At 36.9% G+C, this 12,166-nt stretch overlaps 1 protein-coding gene across 2 annotated transcripts in view; it reads right to left on the minus strand.

The window, feature by feature from the left end:
• Satb2 (SATB homeobox 2) overlaps positions 1-12,166 on the minus strand; it is a 176,000-nt gene that overhangs the window by 160,641 nt on the left and 3,193 nt on the right. Inside the window, exons 1-2 of one of the 2 annotated variants that reach the window (XM_015481199.2) lie at positions 11,943-12,160; positions 10,363-10,590 (exon numbers count right to left, since the gene is read on the minus strand). In XM_015481199.2, coding sequence (XP_015336685.1) covers positions 10,363-10,531 — 169 coding nt within the window. In that variant the 5' untranslated portion in view covers positions 10,532-10,590; positions 11,943-12,160. Of the gene's footprint in view, positions 1-10,362; positions 10,591-11,942; positions 12,161-12,166 lie in introns of those variants that run through there. The other variant, XM_048808248.1, reaches the window with a different exon arrangement.

Consider the following 12,166-nt stretch of genomic DNA (forward strand, 5'->3'; position numbering starts at 1 on the left):
TGGGGGGGGGGGAGGGGGATAGGGGGCTTAAAGTTAGCTGTAAAAATATGCTTAAGGCCCAAAGCTGCCATATGAATGAGCCTGTAAATAGAGTTACTTTTGCTGTACATTACCTAGAGATTCATTCGAAAAGGGGAAAAAAAATCAGGATCACCTTATTTACTCTCATAAAGTGGCTTTATCTGCTCTTCAATAATAAACACATTTCAGTCTCCTAATACCATATTCGCCAGCTCTAAAGGACAAAATCTTGTCTGAAGGTATCTGAAGGTGTCTCGTAACCTGAAAGCTAGGTGACACTTCAGAGTCCTCTGGCTTAGCGCTGCCCTGCCCGGCAAATGCCTCACTCCTGGAGGGACTTTAATGAACAGTCTGAACACCTCTGGGTCACAGACAATGACGATAGATAATTTATCTTTACTAGAATTCTTCACTTGTTTTTAATTTTCCAATTACCATGTAATCATACTTCCATAATAATCCAATTATAACCACAGTATCAATATATAGGAAAAAAATCACTTGGAAGAATTTTAGTATATTTTCCAAAATAGCTAATACTGGAAAATTCAGTCACTTTATAGTAAGATTCCAATTTTCTTCCTTCTAGTCAATGTTAAAATTGCAGGTGACATAAAATACTTTTTTATATCTCTCGGCTTCTAATTAAGAAGCTAAGTCACTGATTTATAAGTTTCATGGATCATCAAAAATTATTTTATAAAAAATGTCACCATATGACTTTCTCATATACAGGAGAGAAAAAGAAGAAAAGTATTTTCATTACATTATCAGCTTCACAGATCTTGCTACTATCAAAAGCATTAGCATGCAGTGTGAATTAATGGAAAATTGTAAAATTCACCGAAAATAATCACTCTTTTTTTAAAAGTAAAGATGCCCTTTCAAAACCTTGACTATTTAATTGTGATTTACTTGAGTGGGGGATCATAGAAAAGGTGATTGTATGAAAAAAAAAAAAAAACACTTATTATTGTACAACAAAAATTCCCTCCGAGGCAAAAAGACATTATGCCAAGTTCCACCCAGAATTAATGTTTAGGTTTAAATTGTAAAGTCCAGAAAAAACGGAACCACTAATAGACCCTTAAAGCTCGTGGCATTCATCAGCACTGTTAGGTTATGTAAATGTTAAAACTGAAAAACCCTTTGCTGACAAAAGTATTTTAATGAAGGCACTATTAACTAGACTCTCTAGACTGAATAAAAATTTTAAAAAGCTTTTTTGGACTGTTGGATATAAATTCCACTCTGAAGGGGATGATTTTGTGCTTAGGACAGTTCTGAGATTACACGAGACTCCCAACCAGGACTGTACACCGCCTATCTTATCCCTTTCGCTTTGCCACCCTCAGAAAGGTTTTTTTAAGCATTAGACCCAAGAAAACTCTGAGCAACAGATCAAAGAAATTTCCCCTCTCAGTCTGTCAACTTAGTCCATCCTTGGGCTCCAGCTGCTCCGGTGGCCAGCAGTATCTGCAGTTTTAGTAGCCCCTCCAGGCGCAGGATGCCTGGGCTAATTCCACTGTCATCACCAGGTTTTCAGGAGCTCACAGTTTCCATAAAAAGAGTAGTAGCAAACATAGCTCAGGGCAAAGAAAACTAGCCACCAATCTTGGCTGCTGCCTGCCGGCTTGGAGTTGCTGAGAGCGGGACTCTGGGGAAGGAGAGCTGGAAACCCAACAATGTTAAGGATTATCAATGTAATGGTTCAAAGGATTGCAGATTGCAGATCGAAGCCAGATCCTCTGCATCTCAAGTGACAGTCGATGTCACCTGAGTACATATCCAGTGATGTACATACATGGAAACTCAGGTTCCCCCACAAATCCATGCCTGCTAAGAAGGAAAACAGGGGGCTCATTATGTAGCCTTCTCTCTCTCTCTCTCTCCTGGTTAGGACTTTGGGAAGAAGAGCAGCAGGCCAGGGACAGCACCTAGCCCTTGCTTTGGCAGGGCTCTATCACAAAAGGAACAGACATTACCTCTGACTTCCATCTCTACAGGTTAAAAAGGGGTTAGGGCTTAGTTACATACCTCAGGTAGAATGTAAGAAAATGTAGTGTCCCTTGTCAAACTGTATATGAAAATAAAGTCAATGAGCACTTTTAATGTCTCCTGGTCAACCACCTCCTGTGGGCTCCTCTCTGAACCTCCCAGAGAAGAACGAGAGCCAAATTGTTGCTCCCCAAAACAGATTTTAGCTAATAAGCACTACAAAATAAGCAAAAAAAGCACTTCAGTTATTCTGCATCTTCTCCAAGACTAAAAATTTGTACATTGTGTGACAGGTCCACCTCATTTTTCTTAATGATGTTTTTATTATTCTTTCACTCAATTAAAGCAGAAATGGATATTGCATCTTCTGACTGTATAATTGTTATTGTAATCTGTTTTCGATCACTGCTTGGGAAATGGGTCCAAAACAACATAAACTCTCCACTGCCTCAGAAGACAAGTCATTTTCTTTTACTACGACACTTAAAGAGACATTTATCATGCTGCTCAGTTACCATCTTTGGATTATGACAAAAGAAAGTTCTTGTTCTGCTAATCCCAAAATAATATTTCAACAACACTGCAATTTGAAGTTTTTAATATGAATGCATTTTTCTAATAAGCTATTAAAATATGTCAATTTTGCCTATTTATATGAATAAATAATTAAAACAAATGTAATAAAAATGTTCTATTTTAATATAGGGCATAATCGGGGGTTCTAAAACTATGGTTATTTTTACTCTATGCCTTTGGTCATTTTCCAGGAATCTTGGGTATGATATTTAACCAAATTTGCTCTCTTTGCAAAGAAAATATTTTCTTATGTTAAAAAAGGCAATCATAATCAGTTATAAAAGAACTGATACACTTGCTTTCCAGCCAAATACAAAACCCAAGTAAATTATATTTTTTAAAGAAAGAAAAAGATAACTGTGGGAAATATGTTGAAATTCAAGTTGTTTCTATGATAAATGCCTGAAAAATCACCTGTGTCCGATCTTGGTGCTTTAGAAAACATTTGCTCTAACTAGAGTCTCAATTTTTTTTTCCTCATATCTGTGCAAATCTTCAAGGAAACAAAGACACTGAGCTGCTGTGCACATTTCAATAACTATGCAACCATCAGTGGGCACCAAACCGTTACTCTGATGTGAAATGCATTCATTTTTATAAATAGTTGCTTACAGTGCTTTCCTTAATTTTGTTACCTTTGCTGTTATGTCTTGCTACAGTTTAATAACCAACTGTGCTAGGATATAACTCCATTTCAATAATAAGGGAACTAGTTAGGGACAGAACTAAATTTGTCTCCTATACTAGCAAATAATATCAGAAACTACTAAACTGAAATATATTTCCCCAGAGGATCTTACTATCCTAATGAGTCATAACCACAGATAACAAATATGTTTGCTATAGACTAATATGGCTTGCTGATAACTTTACTGCAAGCTTCAAATTCTTAAAATTTCTATTAATGCATTTTTCTGCACTTTAGGCATTTGTCAAACTAGTAACTATAACATCCACTACACTTTTTCTTTAAGTTTTAAAGTTAAAGCATCAATTAAAAAGGGGGAAAAATCATACCATAAATCTAATTGCCATAATTACATACCTAAAAGCACATTTATGCATATTATGTCTTTCTATCCAGTTTTCTTTAAATCTGGAATTAAGTAAAACTTTGCAAATAAAAAGCAAAAGACACAAGTTGTAGAAGGCAAACTTCTATGTCTTTCACTGCCATTTAATTATATTGATTTTACCACAATTTTTAAATCATTTGCTATTAAACAGCAAAACAATTCTGCTAATTGAAAAAATTATATAGAGTTCTATTATTTTGAAAACGCCATCATGAAATATTTTTACAGAAACACTATAGCCTGCCATGCCTATGGGCTTGTTTCCATGTTAAGAAAGAAAATAAATGTTTGGTTGATCAGTAACAATAAAGGAAGCAATGTGACTTCAGAAAATAGAAAAATGGTATACTAAAGGAGCTACATCTGTGGGTTGTTTTTGTGTGGTGTGTGTGTGTGTGTGAGAGAGAGAGAGAGAGAGAGAGTCCTCAAATGACTGTTGTTTTAACTCATACCTCAATTCCACTCAGGGTGTCTACTTTGACTTTGAAATATCTATCACATTATCTTTAAGTAGTAGGATGATGAATCCTTTGTATATAAAGATCCATTTTTAACACAGAGACATTTTCAAAATCTCTACTACACTTTAAAATAAAAGGAATTCACAGCTCTCCTTACTGGCACCCGAAATTAATGCTAGAGAGCAGTAGTGATTCCAAGTGAGAAAAGACCTATACAATCAAAGTCAGCAGAGGGAAATCACTCATTTTCAAATTGCTATGAAGAAAAGAAGAAAACTAAAAGGCAAACTCTCTTCTTCATTTTTTGAGCTAAGCATAAAGGTCTCCTACTTGAAACCATTTTCAGTTATTTCCTTTTTTTTTTCCATAAAATAATGAGTTAAAATTGATGGGTTAGATCCAACATTTCACTGCTGTTCTTATTCTTGGGGAGTAGGGGGAAAGGGGAACTTGCTGCCAAAGCTTCTGAAAAGAGAGTTTGGGCTGCTAATTTTCCGTTCACAAAATCTAAATTCTCCTTATGCATCTCACACACAACTCATGAAATAATATGAAACAGTATTATATCACTGCAAATTGAGACATTTTTATCAAAATAAAGAGTGATGATGCCAACATTTCATTTGTCATTTCCCACTTGTCACTTTTCACTGACAAACTGTTACACATACAACTTTTGTCAAATGCTCTATCTTTAAATATGTTCCAAAATGCCATTGTATCTCAGCATTCATGTAAGGAAGATAAAAAATTACTACGTAACTATACATTAGTTGTATGGGTTTTGAAACAGCCTACTTATTAGGTGAAAAATATAAAGATTTTTTTGTTGATTCCCATGTTATGTAGGATGAAATTTGACTTCCTGAAATGAAACAAACTATGTAAATAGTTTATGCATAAAATGTGGGGTTATTAGTTGAAAGAAACTTTTTTAATGGTGAGATATTATGTCATTTTACCTCAACAGAAACAACAACAACAAAAATAATCCAAGAGTATAATACAATTTGGTACTCGTCTAACCCCTTTAATGTAACATGTCTTTTTAAATATATGCATATAATTTGTTCCAATACTTAATGCTTTTTTTCAAAAGAAAAGAAACATAGGGGTTTTAAATTATCAAAGTAGAACCGCCAAGTTTCACTGCTTGCCATCTTGCCAGCTATACCAAATAATTACCAGTCTTACCTGGAATAAAACTGATTTACTTATTCTTAAAATGACTCAAATTCATATTCTTAGATATCTAATAAATGATAATTAGTCTGCTTTCCTTCCCTACAGAGACAGATGGGAAAAAAATTTTTTTAAGGAAAAAAGAATGAATACAGGATATCTATACAGACTGATTCTGCTAGTTACAACTCCCCGAAAAAAGATGATTCTGCTTATTTTCTGAAGGGGTTAAAAAACAGATGCCTTAAGGGACATCTATGTAGTTCCAACACATACCACACATACACACACACACATTTCACTGCAGATGATCTTGAATATATAATGGTCAGTGGGTTTCTGCTGATGGAACATAAGGCTTCCAAAATTACTTGAAACACCAAATTATGCTCAGGACTTGGAGGGGCGGATACCCTATGTTCTGTTTAATGTGTATGTTCCATTGCATATATTTTTTTAACCAAGTATATCTTTATTTTAATAACAGGCCAAGGACTAAAAACACTTTAGAAAAGGGCTATTTTTCTACCTCAGCAAAACTACAGAAGAAATGCTAGATTGTTGGATGACCCCAAAGTCTAAGTTCACTCTATTTAAAAGAACTTAAACCTTAAAAATAATAATAATAAAAAAAATGGTCAGGAGAGGTAACTACAGTCTTTTCTCTTCTGAAGCAATTATGAGTCCTTCCTACAAACATTATGGTGTTCATCTTTGGAAATGGAGTTTTCTCCATCTTTCCCATGTTGACAATTATATTTATAAATCCTTAAGTATTTCATACATTTCAATATAGAAATGTCTGCACTCTTGTATCTGCAGTTCTTTCAAAGAGCAAAATGTCTATTATTGTTAACATGGTGTCTACACCTGACTTGAACTACGCTTCTTCACTCTTAATCTAAAAGGAAATGTTCCACATGTAGACAATTAAACTAACTGATGTTGTAGACAATGTTCAGCTCTAAATGAGGCCCTGCCTGACAATCTTGATCACATTTGCTCCCCTATTTGAACACCTCAATGTATAATGCATAATGATTTTTTTCCCCTTGTAACAAGACAGTTAAGTTCTTGAAAGGGCTGCCTGGTAGCAAGCAGATCAGGTCTAGTGATCAGATAACTTCAACCTGCAGTTCTTTGATAACGTTAAATTGTTATTTTTTAAAAACAAATTATTTTTCAAAAATAAGCAATTGTTTTTCAAAAAAAGCAGATATCTCTACAAGATATTCCCAATGTTTAAATATTTTCCCTAAAATCTAGAACATTTACACCTCCAAAAATCATAAAAATTCATAGGAAAATGAAAAATAACAAAAAGATTTCTGATGTTTAATGCCTCCTATCAGCAAATACACCATCTGGTCTATTCAAGCGCTGTTCATTCAGTTTAAATAAAGCTGTCTGAAAGTTCTTCTTTAAGCCAAACATTAAAAAGCGAAAATGCTTGTGTTAACAATGAATGAAGCAAATAATTTATCGCTATTAAAGCACAACTGGCCAGCACCTTCCAGCAATCCAAGAGGGAGGCAGAATGCCTGGTTTCCTCTGGAAACTTGATTGGCTTCACTTTCATCCTGGGCTGCAGGTTGTATGGCTGAAGCATTCCATGCAGCAAAGCACTGGAGATAACTTATGCTAATGCAGTAAAAAAGGATCATCTGATTCTTACTTTCATTATCCTTAATAATCTCATCTTTTTCTCAACCTTCAAACAGATCTACAAGTTTTAATCAACAATTTCACAAATATAAATTTCCCCACCATTAATCATCCTTTTTCAAATTCCTTATGGAGTGAATTACTAGCTGAGAGGGGACGCCAATTCTAGTAAGTGAATGTTACCCAGCAGGGATATAAAGCTGTCAACACCACGGTGCTCTTGCCTGCTCTAAACATTCTCCCAGCCTTCATATGTTTTTTAAAGAGATATAAGCCTTTTTTTTTTTCCTGAGGACCTTCTATAAAAGCTGAATGTCATTCACATCTGAGCACTTACATTTTACTACATACATGCTTTAAAACACAGCTTAAATAAGAGCAAAACATCCCAGTAAGTGTTAGAAAGACAAAGCAAAACTGATCTAGTTTCTGATAGAGCCTTCTGAAGCTAACCACATTGTAAACAATGCACTAACTTTAAGTTTCCTTTTAAAACACAACCTTGGTGACTGTGGTAGAGTGTCTACCACCTTTACCAGTAAAATCCAAGCACTAAAATCATGTTCCCCCTTTTTATAATAAATATTTGGTTCTCATTAAAAATTTTAAAAACTCCCTTTTCTTTTCCTAAAAAATTTGAATAATAGCAACATAATTTACCATTGCAACCAATGTATTTAAAAACATTTATCTATCTCACTGCTTATCAAAAATGGTAAGATAAATTGCTATTTTATCTAGCAGCCAATTAACTTAATGATTTCTCCTATTTGTATGGGGAGAGTTTTTTAAAAAGAAGAACACTAAAGATTAACACATATGAGCTATCAAATTTTGAGCTCTGTTCTTAAAACATTTTATACCCATTTTATGACATAGATAAGACTGAAATATATCTGAAAATGATAATAAATGATGAAGAGTTATAAATATTTTATAGTTATCCATGCTTATTATATTGCTTATTAAAAATTTTAAACAAAAGGATGTAGAGTGGTAGAAATTAAATCTATTTCATATTTACCCCACATTAAAGAAAGACTTTCAATTAGAAAGTACCTCTAACTAGGAATTTATTTAAACAGTTTTTAAAATTTAGAATGTGCATTTTTAAAAAGGATTGGCTTTACTCCAGTCTATATAGATGATTAAAAGTTACAAAGAAATTAAATTATTAACATCTTAATGTACATTTGGAAACTATATAAACTTAAACCCACAAAATAATTATTAGCATTCAATGAGAAAGCTTTGTACTATCAAAATTTTATATTCTAAGTTATCATATTTTAAAGTTGTCTAAATTAATCTCTTTCAATACTACATAGAATAAAAGCTTTCTTTTAAAATCTTGTTTTAAAAAATCCTTTAAAAATCTTCCACATGTAAACTATTCTAATCAGTTTACTAATAAGTATTACAAATTGTATGAACTAAGACTAAATAAGTAAATGTTTATTTTCAGTTTGGGAACCTTCAATATTACTAAATTATGTTAAAACCTCAGAAAAGGTGACTAAAGCAGCTTATTGAAACAAATGTTATTATTTTTCATGAAGACAAAAATTTTAGTTTGTATCAGATTCACAATATCTGGTCTAATATAAATGATAGTTTCAAAAAATTTGAAAAGCAGTCACTATTTAACACCAAAGTTACCTCTGGTCAGTAAAAAGAGGCAGTTTCTTTCACAGTCAAATATGATATAAAAGGGGGAAAAGCAACCTTAATTTATGGACGCACAATTGGTAATAATTACATTTTAAAATGTTGACAGACTTCTTGTATTTAGTGAATTCTGCTAGGTTTCACAAACACTGAAATTTTAAGTCCAAAGATTTTTACACAGACGGGGCACTTTCAGAATATACTGCCTTCAAGAATTTCCGAAAAATTTTCAAACAAAATCAGCACTTACCATCTTGCATTTAGTTCTACCATAGTCATTATATATTTTTGTTCATTATATGCATATGAATGATTTATATGAAAAGACTAAGATTGTGGCTCCAGCCTCAGGACAACACAATAATAAAACTCCACTCTTGAAAAGTGGATCACAAAACTACCAAGTTTTTTTCTGCTTCATTAAAAGTATATTTTCACAGCTCCAAAAGGGAAGATCTATAAGCCACTCTCTAGAACCTAATATATTTTTTTAAAACTTTGAAAATTGGGAGAATGAATGCTTCTCAAGGGACGTGATTAGTATAAAGAATTAAGACAAACCATGCTGAACATCTACCACAAATAAATATCAAAATAAGTTTTTAAAATGTCACTTTATAAAATGTATGCTTTTAACTCTCTAAAAGGGAATGGACATTTCAACCTAAGTATCTTACTTCAAAACACACATCAGGGACACGAAGAACATGGTGGTGGCAGCTTATCACTCAGTTTTGCCAGGGTTTTGTATTGTTTTAGGCCGCCCAATAACCAAGAATTATATTAAATAAGATACTGTTGAAATATTAGGTGGAAAAACCTAGATGTAAAATATTTAAAGGCATATTATCCCAAACCCAAATGCACAAAAATGTACCATGTAGAACAGTGCATTTTATATATAAAAGACAACTAAGCAACTGGCATATAAACCCTCCAAAATATTTTAATGTTTAAATTTAGTTTTATTTTATCAGATTACTTTTACCAATCACTTTTAAAGAAAGTAGCTGTTTAAGTAGTAAAAACAACAAAAGACTTTCTTTAAATAATATTAAATTATTGGGAGAGGAAATAGCAGGTGGCTAACAATGTTACCTTGCTATTTTCCTCTGTTCTTTAATTCATAATAAAATTACAAATGCCTGCGTCTAAACTTTACAGACTACGGTAGCATTAAAGCTTCTAAGGGCCTGATAGATCCATGGTGATTCTTTATTTCTCACTTGAAATTAGGTAGGATATAGCCCCAGTTGCCAACTCATTCATCTTAAAGCACTGTCATAACTACAAAGTAACACCAAAGCTTGTTTCTTTACTAGCCTGAGCATTAACAACTATCCCATCAAAGCCATCGCACCTAAACTTCGTCCCTCCAACAGATAGTCTGAGGCAAGGCAAAAGAATTAAATCACTAAAAAGCTCTCTAGGAAATTCTAGAAACAGTTAGCTGGCTGTGACATAAACCTGCCAACACCTCAGCACACAGTGGCAAAGTGCCCAAAAAATGCCACCCTCTGGGTAAACCACTTTCTTGTTTTAACTCGAGATGAAGCTACCAGTTGCAGAGAGGCGACTAGGGCATTATTTGGCAACCTGGAATTGACTTCCTGTAATCCTACACCGAAACAGCGCCTAATCAACCTGAACCCTGACACCCGGGCCATTATCACTGGGCCGCGGGCTGCGCGCGCCTCCCTGCTCCAGGCTGTTACCTCCCACGGCCTTGGCCACTGCGCCGTTGGGCCTCCCGCGGGCTCCCATGGGGCTGCCGTTCTGCTCCAGTCGGGCCACCTTCACCGGGGGAGGCCCCTTGACGTCGGGGCTGCCGCTCCGCCGGTCGGGGCTGTCCCGCAGACACGGGCTCTCGCTCCGCCGCTCCATGCTGCTCCGATTCGGAGACAAAGTTCCCACCGGCAGGTCGCAATAAAACGCGCAGGGACCTAGGGAGGGGGCGGAGGGGAGGGAAGGGGGAGGGAAAAAAAGAGGGAAAACCGCTCACACACGTGATAGACGTTCAGGCCAGTGGCAGAGCGCTGCACCACAGCCACACAAACTTCCTCCCACGCCGCCCGAGGGGCCCAAGGCTGGAAGCAAATCCAACCTTACCCTGGGCGGCCCAAAAGAAGCCCAGAGCTTGGGGTGCTGCGATCCTGCCCAGTCGGGGCTTCACTAAGAGTTAGCCCTCGATGGAGCGGCTAGACTAGGCGCCCCTAGACGCCTAGGAGCCCATGGACGCCTAGGAATGGACCATTCATTAGGGCAGGGTTGGTATAAACCGTTCCGAGGTACCACAGCCTCGCCGTCTGGGGGTCAGGGTTGCAGAAGAAGACAACTTTAAAAAAAAGGGGGTTCACCCACTCCTGGACAGAGCGGGGGTGTACCCAAGTCCATAACCAAATGAATCCTTGGTAAATATGTTAAAAATGGCCAAAGGCCGGGTAAAAAGGACACTTGAATACTCACTTTGTACCTTTACGGAGCATATTTTCTTTTTCTCTCCCCTCTCTCTCTCTCTCTCTCTCTCTCTCTCTCTCTCTCACACACACACACACACACACACACACAGAGAAAGAGAGACACACAGAGAGACACACAGAGACACAAACACCCTGCATAATATTAACCCTAACTCCATATTAATACGCATCCCAAAACACTCGGAGGTATTTATAAGAATAACCTCCATCACAAAAGCGGAGACTACAATCGTTAATATTTTGGAGCGTTCTTATCTTCATCTGATCCTAAATGCTTTTATAAAGCTCTTCAGCATAAAACACCAGAGCAAAAATCATGTACATCCTTAGGTGCAGGAGCAGCCTTTATCAACTCCAATTTTAAAATCACTTCAGAAAGTTTTCTCTGGGTCCTTTGGCGGTCAGCGCACTCCTTACAGAAGTCGCAGGTCTCGGCACCCCTGAATTGGGGTGGGGTGGGGGCAAGAAAGGAGGAGAAACACCTGATGAAACAACGCTCGCACTGTCGCTGACACCCGGGAGAAACAGAAACCCGGCACAACACAGAGCGATGGGAATCCTCGCGGGCGCGTTGGCCGCGGGAGAGGCCGCATCGCCGCGGGTCAAGGAGACAAGGTGGGGGTGGCAAAGAGAAGGAGGAAAAGAAGGATGTAAGAGATGCAAAGAGGGAGAGAAAGGGTTGCGGCTGAGGGTTCCACGGCACTTCCTGGCATCTCTGTCCAGAGGAGTGAGAACGGCAAGGAAAGAACTTAGCCAGCCCGGGGCTTCCCCGAACTCCCGAGCACCGCGCGGGAGCCCTCGCACTGCGTACTTACTGCTCACGGTCTGTCTGAAACTTGGCTGGCTGGGGCTCTGTCCATGGAGCAAAAGTAGAGAATCCAGGGTGGAAAGTTTCTGGTGCTTTTCTTTGCAGTGTTCTCCTAGTCTTCCTTTCTCTTTACTCCTTTCCTTTTCCTCTTCCCCGGGTCCTAACGTTTAAGGTCCTGGGTCAGGGTGTCTTCTTCTGGTGCGGAGATGGTTGTTATGATGATGATTGGGG

The sequence above is a fragment of the Marmota marmota genome, unplaced genomic scaffold, assembly GCF_001458135.2.
Source record: "Marmota marmota marmota unplaced genomic scaffold, marMar, whole genome shotgun sequence".
NCBI classification, from domain to species: domain Eukaryota; kingdom Metazoa; phylum Chordata; class Mammalia; order Rodentia; family Sciuridae; genus Marmota; species Marmota marmota.